Source organism: Hyla sarda, chromosome 11, assembly GCF_029499605.1.
Source record: "Hyla sarda isolate aHylSar1 chromosome 11, aHylSar1.hap1, whole genome shotgun sequence".
In the NCBI taxonomy this organism is placed as follows: Eukaryota; Metazoa; Chordata; class Amphibia; order Anura; family Hylidae; genus Hyla; species Hyla sarda.
In genome coordinates this window covers 43675259-43694339 of record NC_079199.1, presented here as the reverse complement: position 1 = coordinate 43694339, position 19081 = coordinate 43675259, and the positions used below count along the sequence as shown (strand labels likewise).

Sequence of the window (19081 nt, the reverse complement as noted above, 5' to 3'; positions counted from 1 at the left end):
CACTATCTCAGTTGATGTGGCTCATACAGTACTGTGCCCATACTGGCCTGTAGCCATTATTATGTGACATACAATTATCTCATCTATGTTCCTTTATATTCTGCTAACAGGAACCCACATGTAGCTATGAGCAGCTAATGCATCCAGCTTTAATACAAAGGTCAGTGCAGGCGAAAGGAATACAGTGACTACTATATGCACTAGTAGCTGAGCTCTCCCTAATCTCTTTCCAGAATGCACTTCTCTTGGTAAAACTATTGTTAATACACACAGTGATGTCACAGTACAGGGATAATATACACAGTGATGTCACAGTACAGGGGTAATACACACAGTGATGTCACAGTACAGGGATAATACACACAGTGATGTCACAGTACAGAGATAATACACAGTGATGTCACAGCACAGGGATAATACACAGTGATGTCACAGGACAGGGATAATACACAGTGATGTCACAGCACAGGGATAATACACAGTGATGTCACAGTACAGGGATAATATACAGTGATGTCACAGTACAGGGATAAAACACAGTGATGTCACAGTACAGGGATAATATACAGTGATGTCACAGTACAGGAATAATATACAGTGATGTCACAGTACAGGGATAATACACACAGTGATGTCTCAGTACAGGGATAATACACAGTGATGTCACAGTACAGGGATAATATACAGTGATGTCACAGTACAGGGATAATACACACAGTGATGTCACAGTACATGAATAATACACACAGTGATGTCACAGTACAGGGATAATACACAGTGATGTCACAGTACAGGGATAATACACAGTGATGTCACAGTACAGGAATAATACACAGTGATGTCACAGTACAGGGATAATACACAGTGATGTCACAGTACAGGGATAATACACAGTGATGTCACAGTACAGGGATAATACACACAGTGATGTCACAGTACAGGGATAATATACACAGTGATGTCACAGTACAGGGATAATATACACAGTGATGTCACAATACAGGGATAATACACAGTGATGTCACAGTACAGGATAACATACACAGTGATGTCACAGTACAGGGATAACATACACAGTGATGTCACAGTACAGGGATAATATACACAGTGATGTCACAGTACAGGGATAATATACACAGTGATGTCACAGTACAGGGATAATATACACAGTGATGTCACAGTACAGGGATAATACACACAGTGATGTCACAGTACATGAATAATACACACAGTGATGTCACAGTACATGAATAATACACACAGTGATGTCACAGTACAGGGATAATACACAGTGATGTCACAGTACAGGGATAATACACAGTGATGTCACAGTACAGGAATAATACACAGTGATGTCACAGTACAGGGATAATACACAGTGATGTCACAGTACAGGATAACATACACAGTGATGTCACAGTACAGGGATAACATACACAGTGATGTCACAGTACAGGGATAATATACACAGTGGTGTCACAGTACAGGGATAATACACACAGTGATGTCACAGTGCAGGGATAATATACACAGTGGTGTCACAGTACAGGGATAATACACACAGTGATGTCACAGTACAGGGATAATATACACAGTGATGTCACAGTACAGGGATAACACACACAGTGATGTCACAGTACAGGGATAATACACAGTGATGTCACAGTACAGGGATAATACACACAGTGATGTCACAGTACAGGGATAATACAAGTCACAGTGATGTCACAGTACAGGGATAATACACACAGTGATGTCACAGTATTGGGATAATACACACAGTGATGTCACAGTATAGGGATAATACACATAGTGATGTCACAGTATTGGGAGAATACACACAGTGATGTCACAGTACAGGGATAACACACACAGTGATGTCACAGTAGAGGGATAATACACAGTGATGTCACAGTACAGGGATAATACACAGTGATGTCACAGTACAGGGATAATACACACAGTGATGTCACAGTACAGGGATAATATACACACAGTGATGTCACAGTACAGGGATAATACACACAGTTATGTCACAGTACAGTGATAACATACACAGTGATATCAAAGTACAGGGATAATACACAGTGATGTCACAGTACAGGGATAACACACACACGGTGATGTCACAGTATAGGGATAATACACAGTGATGTCACAGTACAGGGATAACACACACATGGTGATGTCACAGTACAGGGATAATATACAGTGATGTCACAGTACAGGGATAATACACAGTGATGTCACAGTACAGGGATGACACACACGGTGATGTCACAGTACAGGGATAACACACACATGGTGATGTCACAGTACAGGGATAATACACAGTGATGTCACAGTACAGGGATAATACACAGTGATGTCACAGTACAGGGATAATACACAGTGATGTCACAGTACAGGAATAATATACAGTGATGTCACAGTACAGGGATAATACACAGTGATGACACAGTACAGGGATAATACACAGTGATGTCACAGTACAGGGATTATACACACAGTGATGTCACAGTACAGGGATAATACACAGTGATGTCACAGTACAGGGATAACACACACACTGTGATGTCACAGTCTGTGTCTGGTTTCAGCTGCTGTACTACTACATGGAGACTAGAGATCTTGTGACCTTTCTGCTCTTGCACCAAGCCATATTGCTTCTCCTCTCCAGGTATACCATTTTAATGGTTAAAGGAAAACTGTCAACCTGTTCACCCACACTAAACCCAATACACTGTGTATAGTGTGGGTGACCAGGAGTCCAACAAGGGGTCACTTACTTAAATATGTCCAGTAGGCCCTGAGATATGTCCCGTAGAAGATCCTCTGCTAAATTCAGTGAATTGTGCGCTGGAGGCGGGGCCCCGCCGGCTCAATTACATATTCATGGTCTGTGACTCCATAGGGTAGTGACATGGCGTCGCTGGTCACGTGAGCCTTCTGCTCTTTGTGACGACTGAGCGTTCATGTGACCAGTAACTCCATGTCACTAGCGTATGGAGTCACAGACAATGGATATGTAAATTCAGCTGATGAGGCCCCACCTCTAGCGCACAATTCACTGAATTTAGCAGAGGATCTTCTGGGGGAGATAAGTGACCCCTCGGTGGACTCCTGTTCACCCGCACTCTAACCTAGTGTATTGGTTTTAGAGAGGGTGAACAGGCTGACAGTTTTCCTTTAAAGGGGTATTCCGGCTCAACTTAAAGGGGTACTCCGGTGCTTAGACATCTTATCCCCTATCCAAAGTCAGTCCCCGGAGCGTGTTCGTTCCGGTCTGATTTTAATTGGGGTGCTGCGTGCAAGATCACGGGGGTTCCCAGCGACGGGACCCCAGCGATCAGGCATCTTATCCCTTATCCTTTGGATAGGGGATAAGATGTCTAAGCACCGGAGTACTCCTTTAAGCAAAAGTACTACTATCCAAAGTACAGGCCATCAGTATTGTTCTGTAGTTTCCCGGGTTTTTATTTTAAAGCATTTGTTCATAATTTCTTAAAGAACTGATCGTGATAAAAAGTTTGCAAGTACTTTATATTACGGGTAAAAGAGATAATGTAGATGTGAGAATTTAAGAATAGATCTTCTTCTAGGTCTAAAGCTTGGTATGTAGTAGCCAATGAATAAGAAATCCATATCCAGGATATTATTGACCCTGAGTTACAGTCTGTATTATAGTCCGATGCCGCTTTAGAGCTTAAAGGGGTATTCCGCTGAAAAATTATTATTATTTTTAACTGGCTCCAGAAAGTTAAACAGATTTGTAAATTACTTCTATTAAAAAATATTAATCCTTCCAGTACTTATCAGCTGCTGTATACTACAGAGGAAGTTGTGTAGTTCTTTCCAATGTGACCACAGTGCTCTCTGCTGACACCTCTGTACATGTCAGGAATTGTCCAGAGCAGGAGCAATTCCCCATAGTAAACCTCTCCTGTTCTGGACAGTTCCTGACCCGAACAGAGGCATCAGCAGAGAGCACTGTGGTCAGACAGAAAATAACTACTCAACTTGCTCTGTAGTATACAGCAGCTGATAAGTACTGGAAGTACTTTAACAAATCTGTATAACTTTCTGGCACCAGTTGATTTGAACTCTTTAAATCTCCCAGCATTCCTTGTTTTGTAAATGCCTGTTTACCCTGGAGATTTGTATTCAAGGAAATATAGTCTTTACACCAGGGACTATACGGTCACCTGATGAAGGAAAACTTATCATGCCTCTACTTCAGTGTTTTCCAAACAGTGTGTCTCCTGCGGTTGCAAAACTACAAATCCCAGCATGCCGGTCAGCCGTTGGCTGTCAAGGGCTGCTGGGAGTTGTAGTTTTGCAACAACTGGAGATGAACGGTTTTGAAAACATTGATCTACTTATTCACAGCAGTAAGAACAGAGTCTACGGCATTCATTGAAATTGTGATAACTGATCAGGAAACGCCAATAAACCAGTGTTTTTCAACCAGTGTGCCTCCAGCTGTTGCAATGCTACAACTCATAGCATGCTGGAAGTTGTATATTCTCAATAGCTGGAGACACACTGGTTGAGAAGCACTTGGATAGCCAGAGGGGCTTAGTAAGTAAGCTGGACTGTTTCCTATTGGGATCTGCAAACAACTATTACTACCCGGATGCTCACAGTCAAATTGGCTCCTGGACTGAAAGGTGGCGGCCCATAGAAACCAATCAGATCGCTTCTTTTATTTTTAAAAAGGCCTCGGAAAAATAAATGAAGCAATCTGGTTGGTATGGGCAACTTCACCACTCTTCCCCTATATGCAGAGGGAGAAAAAAAACAGGGAGACAGAGGACAGCGCCTCGTGTATTACCCTTAACACCAAACAACCAGGACAGGACAGTGGTGACGTGGACTCTATAAAGTGGTCGCTCACCAGATAGCGAAGAAAACAGGCATATCAACCACTTGAGGTTACTCCAGCAGGGGGAGGTAGGGGGTGGCAAGCTGCAGGCCCGAGGTCCAGATGGGAGAGGATAAGGTCTTCTCCCATACACATGTAGACAAGAAAACAAAAGAAAAAAATCGACCCTATGCAGGCGCTGCTCACACCTTGTGCCTTATACTTTGGTTGTGAGCAGCGCCTGCATAGGGTCCATTTTTTCTTTTGTTTTCTTGTCCACTCTTCCCCTACACAGGTTTTGATAAATCGCCACCATTGGGGGGAATTCATCAGGAGTGGTATAGGTGCACTTCTTTTTACTCCTGGAAACTGTGGACCTGCACAGTATGATAAATCTGGTCCTGATCACATTTCTTACTACAGTACTCCACTCTGTATGGTGATTCCTCTGGGACTTTTTAAACAGTTATCGGGGTATTCCGGGGAACTAAACCCATAGCCCATCCTTTCCCTCTCACCAACCTATTTATTTGTCTAAATATCATTCATTAGCTATATAGAGCGTTTTCCCTCTTTCAGCTGTCACTTACGTGCAGGGAGTGAGAAAGAGACCTTCAGATCCTGCTTGACTTTATGTAAACCCCTCACTGAGACCTAGCCCCCACCCTCCTGCAAAACAAACACCCCCCTCCCTGTGTGCCGGCAGAGAATCCCAGTGAAGATTCTCAGTCACATCTCAGCACATGCTCTTTTCCTGCTGTAGATCTTATCACTGACTGCTGCCATTCAGAGCATAGCATTATTTATTGCTGGGATAGTTTAAAAGAAAAGACATGTAGTGTGTGCTGATGACTGTGTTTACAACAACACAGCATGTACACAGATAGTGAAAGCAATTGGCTGGCAGAGCTTGCATTGACTTCTGGGAGTTGTAGGCTGGGCTGCAAGCAAGGATAAAGAATATTAAGGAGACAACAGGGGCCACAAGAGCTGCCAAAACCACATGGATAACTACAGGGGACACAGAACAGGTATTGTGGTGGCTTTGGGGCATTTTTATTTTTCTTAACTTCCCCGGAGCATCCCTTTAGGGACGTTGCCTGTTTGTACCTGAATGACCACGCCCAAATTTCAAATCTAGCGCGTGTGTGCGTGTGTGTGTGTGTGTAACTTCAAGTTGTGATAACTTTAAAAATACTAAGTGAAGCAATGCTCAGATAGTTTTCTCATGACATATTGTACTTTATATTAGTGGTACATTTGTTTTTGATACATGCAAAAAAAAATTCTGAAAAACTCTAAAATATAGTAAAAAATTTGAACATTTCTGGGGTTTTTTAAAATAATTTTTTTATGGTGTTTACTGTGCAGTAAAAGTTATGTTATATTTATTCTGTGGGATAGGAATATGGCAAAGCCTAATTTATATATATTTTTCCTTTTCACAACCAATCCTTTTTTCCCCTATTTGTTACGATCTGACAGCCATATCGTTTTTATTTTTTGTCCATTGCCATTGTGTCAGGGATTATTTTTTGTGGAACAAGCTGTATAGGTTTTTACTTTTTTTTTTTTTTTCTTTTTTTTTTGGGGGGGGGGGGGGGGGTAATACAGGGCATTCTTGGGAAAGAGACATTAAAATGTTTTTTTTTTCCTTTTATTATAAAAACAATAACTTTTTTATACTTTTAACTTTTTTACAGGTTATACTATGCTGCAGTACATGTGTACTGAAGCACAGTATAACTGTCAGTGTACACGGACATGCAGCCTGTGCAATCCAGCTTATGGCTGCACCTCATAGGCTGCCGTATTAGGCAGACAGGAGGCACTCAGCTGGCTCCCTGCTGCCATGGCAACCAATGAGACCCTGGGATCGACTGGCGGGGTTGCCGTTGGTGAATCCTATAGATGCCGTGATCAGGACTGATCGCAGCATCTATGGGGTAAATGCTGCTGAGACCAGCATGATCCTGTTCTTGGCAGGTGGGGCGGGTCCCTGACTGTGATTGACAGCGCATTGTGCTGGGCAGGAGACGTATGCATACATCCTGTGCCAGGAAGAGGCTATAATGCTGTCCACAGCCAGTTTTGTACACCAAGTCAGCGCTGGTGTAGATTTGCGCATCAATTAGCGCAATTGTACAAAAAGATGCCACAAACTGAAAAGTCGCACATTGTAAATTCCTGACCATTGCAAGATATCAACAGAAATCATGACTTGATATGTTCTTTTAGAAAAACCTTGTAAATCAAGAGCCGCAAAACTTTGGCGCAAAAATCCCTGCGCCAAAGAAAAGCACCAGAGAACAGCAAAAAGAGAACGGGGTAGAACAGTTATCTTCATTATCTCTTGTATTGTTTTGGTTTGTTATTTGACCCTGGTTTTTCTTTTGCAGGATGGAGCGGAATGTTAGAGTAGCATGTGGTGCGATGCACAGCTAAGGGAACCTGTGCTGTTTACTGTACTGCCATGCTTTGTTTGATTGTAATTTGCGGCTCAACGTAATGACGACTGGATGACGTATTGTGAACCTCTCTGTTATCCAGTAAGTTAACCTCTATACTGCTATCCAGCAAGATGATATATACTCTATAAATCTGCCACATACAGCATCAAATTCCACTGCATTGTCTGCTAAGCGCCGCATCCCTAATGCATCCGTCAGAGCCGTACAAGAAATCAGTCAAAGCCCAATGAACAACACATTTCTCCCAAATGGACACAAAGCTGTGATGTCTGATCAATATCTCTGACTGTTTAATAACTTATCGCTGGTGAGGAGGGGGAGGAGGGTGACTGCAAAACCTGGGGGACATCTATAGACTGTACGCAAACCTTCTGTTGCTGCATCTCGCTTTATGGTGCCCCCCTTGGCACTTAGCACCCGGGGTACATGTTGCATCAAACTAACCCTTTAGCTACACCCTTAGTGCAAGGAATATTGTCCAAATGAGCAAGAATATCAATACATGATCCCAAGAGAATAATAAGGCAGTGTTGACAAATACAACTGGCAGATGCTTGTAAACAATGGCAAACAGATACAAATAAGGGGAGAGCGTCTTCTCTTTAGGTTAAGTTGTATCAGATTTGTAAATTGCTACACAATAGATACATCAGGCATTCTAAATAAACAATACTGTTGTTCCAATACATCCCCGTTTACTGGTTCCCTATTTACCAAGGTGCCGCCAGCTGTTGCAAAACTACCACTCCCAGCATGCCCGGACAGCCGAAGGCTGTCCGGGCATGCTGGGAATGGTAGTTTTGCAACAGCATGCTGGGAGTTATAGTTTTGCAACAGCTGGAGGCACCCTGGTTGGGAAACACTGATAAAGACAGATCAATCATGCAAATATATAGGATGGATAAATAGATATATAGGAGATAGAATAGACCAGTGTTTCCTAACCAGGGTGCCTCCAGCTGTTGCAAAACTACAACTTCCAGCATGTCCAGACAGCCTTTGGCTATCCAGGCATGCTAAGAGTAGTAGTTTTGCAACAGCTGGAGGCACCCTGGTTGGGAAACACTGGTAAAGACAGATCAATCATGCAAATATATAGGACGAATAAATATATTAGATAGATAGGAGATAGAATAGACCAGTGTTTCCTAACCAGGGAGCCTCCAGCTGTTGCAAAACTACAACTTCCAGCATGTCCAGACAGCCTTTGGCTATCCAGGCATGCTAAGAGTAGTAGTTTTGCAACAGCTGGAGGCACCCTGGTTGGGAAACACTGGTAAAGACAGATCAATCATGCAAATATATAGGACGAATAAATATATTAGATAGATAGGAGATAGAATAGACCAGTGTTTCCTAACCAGGGAGCCTCCAGCTGTTGCAAAACTACAACTTCCAGCATGTCCAGACAGCCTTTGGCTATCCAGGCATGCTAAGAGTAGTAGTTTTGCAACAGCTGGAGGCACCCTGGTTGGGAAACACTGGTAAAGACAGATCAATCATGCAAATATATAGGACGGATAAATATATTAGATAGATAGGAGATAGAATAGACCAGTGTTTCCTAACCAGGGAGCCTCCAGCTGTTGCAAAACTACAACTTCCGGCATGTCCAGACACTCTTTGGCTGTCCTGGCATGCTGGGAGTGGTAGTTTTGCAACAGCTTGCTGGGAGTTTTGCAACAGTTGGAGGCACCCTGGTTGGGAAACACTGGTAAAGACAGATCAATCATGCAAATATATAGGATGAATAAATATATTAGATAGATAGGAGATAGAATAGACCAGTGTTTGCTAACCAGGGCGCCTCCAGCTGTTGCAAAACTACAACTTCCAGTATGTCCAGACAGCCTTTGGCTGTCCTGGCATGCTGGGAGTGGTAGTTTTGCAACAGCATGCTGGGAGTTATAGTTTTGCAACAGCATGCCGGAAGTTTTGCAACAGCTGGAGGCACCCTGGTTGGGAAACACTGGTAAAGAAAGATCAATCATGCAAATATATAGGATGGATGGATGGATAGATTAGGTAGATAGGAGATAGAATAGACCAGTGTTTCCTAACCAGGGTGCCTCCAGTTGTTGCAAAACTACAACTTCCAGCATGTCCAGACAGCCTTTGGCTGTCCGGGCATGCTGGGAGTAGTAGTTTTGCAACAGTATGCTGGAAGTTTTGCAACAGCTGGAGGCACACTGGTTAGGAAACACTGGTAAAGAAAGATCAATCATGCAAATATATAGGATGGCTGTATACATTAGGTAGATAGGAGATAGAATAGACCAGTGTTTCCTAACCAGGGCGCCTCCAGATGTTGCAAAACTACAACTTCCAGCGTGTCCAGACAGCCTTTGGCTATCCAGGAATGCTAGGAGTAGTAGTTTTGCAACAGCTGAAGGCACCTTGTTTGGGAAACACTGAAATAGACAGATCGATCATGCAAAGATATAGGATAGAAAGATAGATAGGATATTTTTACATAATACACATGCACACAATAATACACATGACATAACCACAATCACACACACATACAAGATACACACAGCAGTAGTCCCATAGATTCCTCCCTCTCTTACTAACCTCCCCATCCTCATCCATAGCTTCCTATTGCAGATCTGCCAGGAGGGGTTGGTACCTGCTTATCAAATGTAAACAAAATGACAGTACCATCCCTGCCAGTCTCCCCATCACATGAATATACTCACTGTCTGTGGCCATGGTGTTTGGTGCAGGAGTAGCCCCCCCTCAGCACAGCAGCAGCTTGCAGTAAGGAGCAGGGATGATGCTGAGAGGCTTCATATTACAGAGGCAGCCAGAACTGGAGAGCAATGCTAGTGGTGATGCTGCAGCTGGCCTCAATGCATGATGACCCTGCTCTGCCCATCACACAGCTGCAGCCTCACTACCTCCAGTGCTGCTGTGAGGTGTTACTGCTCAGGGCTAAGCAATCCTGTTATCTAGAGCAAAGAAGTCACTGGAGAGCCAGCAGAGTGGATGCTGATCACTACTTAGAAGAATACGCTGGATGATCATCATTCATGTTGGCATCAGGACAATAACACATTTCAATACTACAAATCCAACAGTCTGCAGATACAATGAAGGAGTTTAAAGGAGAAGCATCATGGGGGGATGGGGGGGGGGACCCCCTGCAATCTCCTGTATGGGCCCCGACTCACCCCGGGAGTGGAGGGTCACAACCCCTGAACAAAGTGGGGGCCGCCGCCGCAACCCCGCCATATATCTCTATGGGAGTGCCATAGATAGCCGAATGGCTCTTGTGACGCGCCGCTACCGGGGAGAGCCGGTGCCCCATACAGGGGAATGCGGGGGATCCCAGCAGTCAGACCCACGCATACTAAAACTTAGTATATATGATATCTCTCCTTAAAAGGGTTACTTGTCAACTGGCGCTAGGAAGTTGAACAGATTTGTAAATTACTTCTATTTAAAAATCTTAATCCTTCCAGTACTTATCAGCTGCTGTATAATACAGAGGACTATATACACCAAAATGAGACGAAGGTGAAATATATTCAAAAAGTATAAATCTTTATTGACACATACATGTGACACAAAATATGTGAAAAAAGAAAATCAAGAGATGAATGGATCAGTTACAGAGGCAGAAAAAAATGGAGCATGTAGCATAATCTACAGATAATACAAAAATCTATTGCTATTGTACTTGTAAAAGCAACAAAAGTAGTTGGTTGGGAAACACTGCGGGAGATTCATGAAAACTTGTCCAGAGGAAAATGTCTACCAGTTGCCCATAGCAACCATATGGTTTCTTTCATTTTTGATAAGGCCTCTGAAAAATGAAAGAAGCAATCTGATTGGTTGCTATGGGCAACTGGCCAATTGTCCTCAGCACAGGTCTTGATGAATCTCCCCCATTGTAAGGCATCCTTAGGGTTGTCTCCATCATTCACACTCTCTATAAGAGACGCTGAGCCTGCTGGAATGGCTGCCTAGCAACAACCAATTGACCTCATTGCCACCTATGAGAAACACTACTGGTTTAAGGGTGGTGTAGGGGAACGATTTTATTAAAATGGTCGCATAGAATGTGATAAATATGATACCAGTGCACATTCATTTAAAATTACACTATAGTTTATCAATTTGTATGGTTCCTCATTTTGCGACTTTTTAACCCGTTTGCGCCAAAATGAGTGACTTTTTGCAAAATGTTGTCCACAGGCAGTTTTGTAAGCCAGGTCTGGGCTGGTGTAGATTTGGGACAAGTCGCACATGATCAGTACATGACCGCTGTAAAAGGTTAACCAGACTGTGGCATCGCTACTCAATTTTAGCAAAAGCTTCTAAAGCAAAAGTCACAAAAAAAAGTCTGTAAACAGCAACTAAGAGAAATCGTGCGACAAATCAACACCACAAAACCAATGGTAAATCCCCCCTCCCCTCATTGTCTTGTTGGAAGGTGAAGCTTCAACCCAATCTGATGTCCAGAGCACAATGGATCAGGTTTTCATCAAAGTGTTTATCCAGGATTAGAAAAAACAAACAGATTTTCTGCAAAAAAAACAGCACAACCCCTTTCCTCAGGTTGGATGTGGTATTGCAACTCAGTTCTATTAAAGTGAATGGAACCAAGTTGTAATACCATAGACAACCTGTGAACAGGTGTGGTGCCGTTTTTGGAAGAGAGTTAGATCTGTTATTTCTAATCCTTGATAACCCCTTTAAAGGTGTACTCCGCTTCTCAGCGTTTGGATCAAACTGTTCCAAACGCTGGAGCCGGCGCCAGGAGCTCGGGATGTAATAGCCCCGCCCTCTCATGATGTCACACCCTGTCCCCTCATTGCAAGTCTAATGGAGGGGGTGTGACTGCTGTAACGCCCCCTCCCATAGACTTGCATTGAGGGGGCGGGGCGTGACATGATGATGGGGAGGGGCTATGAAGTCACGAGCTCCTGGCTCCAGCATTTGGAACAGTTTGCTTTAAGAATATCTCTGAACTTTGCTCCATTCAGCTTTCCTTCAACCCTGACACTCTCCCTATTCCAGTCACTGAAAAGTACCCCAGCGTATGATGCTGTCACCCCCATGCCACACTGTATGGATAGTATTGGGCAGGTGATGAGCAGTGTGTGGTTTCCTCCAGACAGAATGCCAAAAACTTCAATCCTTGTTCCTTTAGACCAGAGAATCAGTATCTCAGTCTAGAGAATCCTATAGATGTTTTTTTTTTTCTTGCAAAGCAAAGTGGGCTTTTATGGGGGAGATTTATCTAAGGATTTAGACTGGTTTTTCCTGTCTAAATTTGTCGCACAGAAAGTCGCAGTCTAAATATGTGTGACTTTTTCGTGACTTTTGCTCTAGAGGATTTTTAGAACATGATGCATGCAAGTCTATTTTAGACGGAAAAATGCATTGGAAAATGCATTGGTGCTGAATTTATCAAAAGCGACTTTTCAGTGACAAGTCGCATCGGCTGAAAGTACGCTGAAAAGTCAGATCATACTGGAGTAGGTTTAAATACAGTCTAAAGCATAGATCCCGAAGTCTGTGCACAGAATTTATCAAAAGCGACTTTTCAGTGACAAGTCGCTTCGGCTGAAAGTACGCCGAAATGTCAGACCATACTGGAGCAGGTTTAAATACAGTCTAAAGCATAGATCATGCAGTCTGTGGACAGAATTTATCAAGAGCCGTGCGCTGTTTGATAAATTAGGCGCACAATAGACATGTGCAATCAGTTTCAGACGTAATTCGTTTTTGTCCGAATTGTTCCTATTTCGTACATTCGGATTGATCCGAATGTATGAAATATTTACATCCGAATGAATCCGAAATCGGAACAAAACAAATTGTACATGCCTACGAAATTGTGAAAAACAAATTTTATTTTTGTTAAAACAAAATTTGTTTTCATTTAGAAGCAAGGGACTATTATCAGGAGCGGGTGCACGGAAAAGAAGAGACCCGCGGAGATCAGAACATTAAGACCGGTAATATAATGTATAATTTTATGTGATTAATTAATACATGATGTAATGTTGAATGAATGAATGCTGCATGAATGATTGATGTCTTTGTTTGTCTAAAATGTCATGTCACTTGCGCTAACACAGTGTTTCTGTTACTAGGGTGCCTCCAGCTGTTGCAAAACTACACCACCAGCCCAGCATGCCCTGACAGCCAAAGACTGTCTGGGCATGATGGGAGTTGTAGTTTTGCAACAGCTGGAGGCCCCCTGGTTCGTTGGCAAACATGCGCTAACCTATATTTCTGTTCTTTCATTTTTAAATTTCCCTCTCTCTTTTCTGAACTGGTTTAGTTTGTGAATGACATGCATAGTAATTGCCGTGGGAACATTTTTTATTGATAAAACCGCAGACTTAATTGGATAATTGCCGTTTAGAACATTTGGACCCCAAAAATTTTCTTGTGCACATGTCTATTGCACAATAGACCAGCCTAATGCTCTGTAGTTTGGTCTATATTGATGCGGGACATAGACAACTTTGATAAATCTCCCCCATGGTGTCTATTACTAAGGAGAGGCTTCTTTCTGGCCACTCTGTCATAAAGCCCAGATTGGTGGAGGGCTGTAGTGATGGTTGACCTTCTGGAAATTTCTCCCATCTGCGTATAGGATCTTTGGAGCTCAGCCAGAGTGACCATTGGGTTCTTGGCCCTTCTTCCTTGATTACAAGTTTGGTGGGGCAACCAGCAATAAGAGCAGTCCTGGTTGTTCCAATCTTTTCAATGTAAGAGTTATGGAGGCCACTATGCTCTTGGGAACATTCAGTGCAGCAGACATTTTTTGTGCCTTTTTTTCAGATCTGAGCCTCCACACAATCCTGTCTCCGAGCTCTATTGGCAGTTCTTTCTACCTCATGGCTTGGTTTTTGCTGTGATAAGCATTGTTAGTAGAGATGAGCGAACTCACACTAAATTCGATTCGTCACTTCTCGGCTCGGCGGCTGCTGACTTTTCCTGCATAAATTAGTTCAGCTTTCCGGTGGGCTGGAAAAGGTGGATACAGTCCTAGGAAAGAGTCTCCTAGGACTGTATCCACCTTTTCCAGCCCACGGGAGCACCTTAAAGCTGAACTAATTTATGCAGGAAAAGTCATCAACTGCCGAGCCGAGAAGTTCGTGACAAATTTACTGTAAGTTCGCTCATCTCTAATTGTCAGCTATGAGACCTTATATAGACAGGGCTGTGTCTTTCCAACTTATGTCCAATTAACTGAATTAACTACAGTTAACCCCAATCAAGGTACAGAAACATCTCAGAGATGATCAAAAGAAATGGGAGACCCCAGAGCTAAATTTCAAGCGTCATAGCAAAGGGTCTGAATACATAGATCTGACATTTTTGTTTTTCATTTTTAATAAATTTGCTAACATTTCTAAAATTCGATTTGTTCTACCTTCTCCTTATGGGATATAAAGTGCAGAATAATGGAGAAAAATATATATTTTTTTTATTTAGAACAAGTTCGCAACATAACAGAATGTGAAAAAAGTGAAAGGGTCTGAAATGGTCCAAGAGCCTTGTACTTACACAAACCAGAAGCAAATTTATAAGCGAACTGGCTTTCCTAAAATTTGGCAAATTTCAGATAAGTGTTATATGGACACAAACACATCTGCACCCATGTTATGGCCACAATTCCAGACTGACTGTGTGTCTGTTTACTCAAACTAACAGCTTAAGTATGGGCTATCAGTTCACTGAGGGATCAGATTGCATATTGCCCATAGAAATCTATGGAGAAGGGAGGAAGAGGAGGAGCAGCTGGAGAGAGTAGGAAGCAAACAGACTACAAAAGAGAGAGAGAGAGAACACAAGCTTAGTCAGAGTATAAAATATGAACCAAGGCTTGATTTACAGCTTACACTGTTCAGTATTTCTCTATCATGTCCTCCATTCTGCTATTGTTTGTTTAGGGATATGAAGGGCAGGTTCCTCAAATCTGTGGGTGAAGTATGGAAGACATTATAGAAGCTAAACCACACCCTCTAGCTCAGAGACAACTAAAAATTAAAGATGAAGCCTGCAGAGTTGAATTCTGGTGAAAAACACTACATACATATTGTGAAGATACTTTAAACAACAGGTTCACATTTTGCTTTAAAGGCTAAATACTATGTAAACAGCTATGAAGGGATGTTGCAAAACAAGGCGCCTTTGTTCTGTAGTTCAGGCTGCTGCGAGTATCTGATCTCTGCTAAGGAGACCACATACAAAAGAAGGCCTGCTGGGTTATAACTACCATGATACATAAAGTATGTCTGCAAGAAGGAGCTACCTGAATTACGCCCAAATCATGTGTTAAAAAACCAAGTAGCCAACAATAACCAACAGCAATAGTCTTTACAATAGAATAGAGTATTAACAGTAGATATCTACTATGTCCGCAATATTTTCTATAGACAATCCAGACGATATTTACAGGTACCTACAGTATATACAATGTTAGTCCTGAATGTACACTTGAAGCCATCAAATTCCCGCCAGAAGGTTTTACAGTATACATCTTAGTGCATTGCAGCTGATTGGATGGACTTCTTAAAGGGGTTCTCCAGCATTAAAAGAACAGAGCAGATTTATAATATATATATATATAAAAAAAAAAAAACTGCACCACGTTTTTCCTTGGTGGTGTGTTGTTTTGCAGCTCAGTTCCATTAAAGTGAATTTAGCCAAGTTGTTATACCCCACACGACCTGCGGATAGATATGGTGCTGTTTTGGGAAGAAATTAACTGTTTTTCTATTGCTGATTAGTCCTTCAAAAGGTTACTCTCTAGGATTATGACGCCATGTTCACACTACAGAATTTCTGCAATGAAATATTCTGGCTGCTGGTAAAATCCATCGGTGCCAGGACCACAATGAACTGCACAGTCATCACTGACGGCAATGCAGATCGCAGGGATTTTTGCCTAAAGAATTAACATGTTCACTCTTTCAGCAGGTCTGGAATTCAGAATTTTTTGATAAAATGTGCCGCTGCAATTTTTGTGTTTGTATACTTTGCATTTGCCACAGCAGCATGCACTCGTATATCATGTACCGTATTTTTCGTCCTATAGGACGCACCGGCGTATAAGACGCACCCTATTTTTAGGTGCAAAATCTAAAAAATTAAAGATTTTGAACCCAATAGTGGTCTTCAACCTGCGGACCTCCAGATGTTGCAAAACTACAACTCCCAGCATGCCATGCTGGGAGTTGTAGTTTTGCAACATCTGGAGGTCCGCAGATTGAAGAGCACTGCATAGGAGGTAATACTCACGTGTCCCCGCCGCTCCGGACCAGTCACCGCTGCCCTGGATGTCGCTCCATCGCTGTCGCCGTGTCCCCGTCGCTCTGGAACGTCTCTGCTGCCGGCCAGGTATCCTCGCTTTCCGTCGCCGTCATCACGTCGTTACGCACGCCGACGCACATACGCGACGACGTGATGAGTAGGAAGGTGAGCGCCGGCCATACAGGGGATCCCTGAACGGAGAAGACACCGAGGAGGCAGGTAAGGTCCCTCCAGGTGTCCTGTAAGCACTAACCCGGCTATTCAGTCGGCTGTTCGGGACCGCTGCGGTGAAATCGCGGCGGTCCCGAACAGCCCGACTGAACAGCCGGGTTAGTGTCACTTTCCCTTCAGACGCAGCGGTCAGCTTTGATCGCCGTGTCTGAAGGGTTAATACAGGGCATCACCGCGATCGGTGATGTCCTGTATTAGTCGCGGGTCGCGGCCGTTGATGGCCACAGGGACCGCCGCGATAGGGGGTGTATTCGCCGTATAAGACGCACCGACTTTCCCCCCCCAGTTTTGGGGAAGAAAAAGTGCGTCTTATACGGCGAAAAATACGGTAGTTGTGCTGGCTATTTGTGTTTTTTTGTTGTATCCTACTTTGAGGGAATGGCACCCTCTCCAGCCATGCACCCCTCCCCCTTTTCCCAGGAGGGAGTTTAAATGTTCAAACTGATGGTTGATCTAGCATGTCACCCAGTCAAGAGGCTATATGCACAGCAGAGGTGAGAGTTGTGAGTATTAGACTCATAATGTATGTTAGGGACCATCCGAAAATGGCCGCCTCCACGTGGCGGATGGGGGACATTTTTTGATCAAAAAGTGCGCTGAGACCCCTTTAAAAAATATTTAAAAATGTTTTTGATAAAATGTGCCGCTGCAATTTTTGTGTTTGTATACTTTGTATTTGCCACAGCAGCATACACTCGTATATCATGTAGTTGTGCTGGCTATTTGTGTTTTTTTCTGGAATTCTGAATGTCCTGCCACGGAATATTTGCAGTGTGAATGGGTCAACAGAAAACCCATTTACACAAATGTTAGATTCATGCAGTATTTCCAAGCACAATGCCACTCGAAAATTCTGTAGCTTGAACGTAGTCTAAAACAGAGTCTATGTGGGGGGTTTATCAAAACCTGTGCCGAGGAAAATGTTCCCAGTTGCCCATAGCAACCAATCAGATTACTTCTTTCATTTCTAACAAGGCCTCTGCAAAATAAAAGAAGCGATCTGATTGGTTTCTATGGGCAACGTTTCCTCTGCACAGATTTTGATAAATCTCCCCCTGTTTTTTTTTTTCCAGAAACATCACCACTCTTGTCCAGGGGCTGCAGATGGTATTGCTGCTCAGCTCCTTTAAAAGGAGTAGTCCAGGCCTGAAAAGTCTCAGATCGTGGGGGGTCCGACTGCTGGGGCCCCCCACTAGAGATGAGCGAACTTACAGTAAATTTGATTCGTCACGAACTTCTCGGCTCGGCAGTTGATGACTTTTCCTGCGTAAATTAGTTCAGCTTTCAGGTGCTCCGGTGGGCTGGAAAAGGTGGATACAGTCCTAGGAAAGAGTCTCCTAGGACTGTATCCACCTTTTCCATCCCACGGGAGCACCTGAAAGCTGAACTCATTTATGCAGGAAAAGTTATCAACTGCCGAGCCGAGAAGTTCGTGACGAATTGAATTTACTGTAAGTTCGCTCATCTCTACTCCCCACGATCTCCTGTACAGAGCCCCGGCTCACTGACCAGATACCGGGTGTCGACCACAAAGCGGCGGCCGACAAGCCCCCTCAATACAGCGCTATGGCAGAGTGGGACATTGCTGAAGGCAACGCTCCGGCTCTGCCATAGAGTTGTATTGAGGGGGCTTGTAAGCCGCCGCTTCGTGCAGTGGTCAACACGCCCCCTTCCCACGAGCTGCCAGGGCCCCATACAGGAGATCGCAGGGGGGCCCAGCGGTCGGACCCCCCACGATCTGAAACTTATCCCCTATCCTTAGGATAGGGGATAAGTTTTTCAGCACTGGATATCTCCTTTGAGCTGCAAAACCACAAACAGCCTATTGAGAAAAGTGGCACTATTTTTCTCTGTCCTCTGGAATACAGGAAGAAAACTAAATGTCCAGTGCAGTAGTTAATGACAGAAGCTTCTATCTTTATTCAAACGAATAAACGTATTCAAAAGGAATACATAGGACAGGTGAACACGCAGGAAGTGACGGTAAGATCACTCTCATTTTCTGTCCCATTGTGTAAGGTTCTGAACACACAGCATTTGTTTCCTTAAAGGGGTACTCCGCTGCTCAGCGTTTGGAACAAACTGTTCCGAATGCTGGAGCTGTGTTGGGAGCTCGTGATGTCATTGTCCCGCCCCCTCAATGCAAGTCTATGGGAGGGGGCGTGACAGCCATGACGGCTGTCACGCCCCCTCCCATAGACTTGCATTGAGGGGACAGGGCTATGACGTC

At 43.5% G+C, this 19081-nt stretch overlaps 1 protein-coding gene across 3 annotated transcripts in view; it reads right to left on the bottom strand.

Annotated features, from left to right (window-relative positions):
* SYT16 (synaptotagmin 16) overlaps nucleotides 1-10355 on the bottom strand; it is a 128839-nt gene extending 118484 nt beyond the window's left edge. For 2 of the 3 annotated variants that reach the window (XM_056545511.1, XM_056545513.1), the window contains exon 1: nucleotides 9913-9992. Coding sequence is in view for 1 of the 3 variants with exons in the window: in XM_056545514.1 (XP_056401489.1) it covers nucleotides 10038-10050 (13 nt within the window). In the remaining 2 variants the exon portion in view is untranslated. Of the gene's footprint in view, nucleotides 1-9912; nucleotides 9993-10037 lie in introns of those variants that run through there. The other variant, XM_056545514.1, reaches the window with a different exon arrangement.
* Between the last annotated feature and the right edge of the window lie 8726 nt (nucleotides 10356-19081).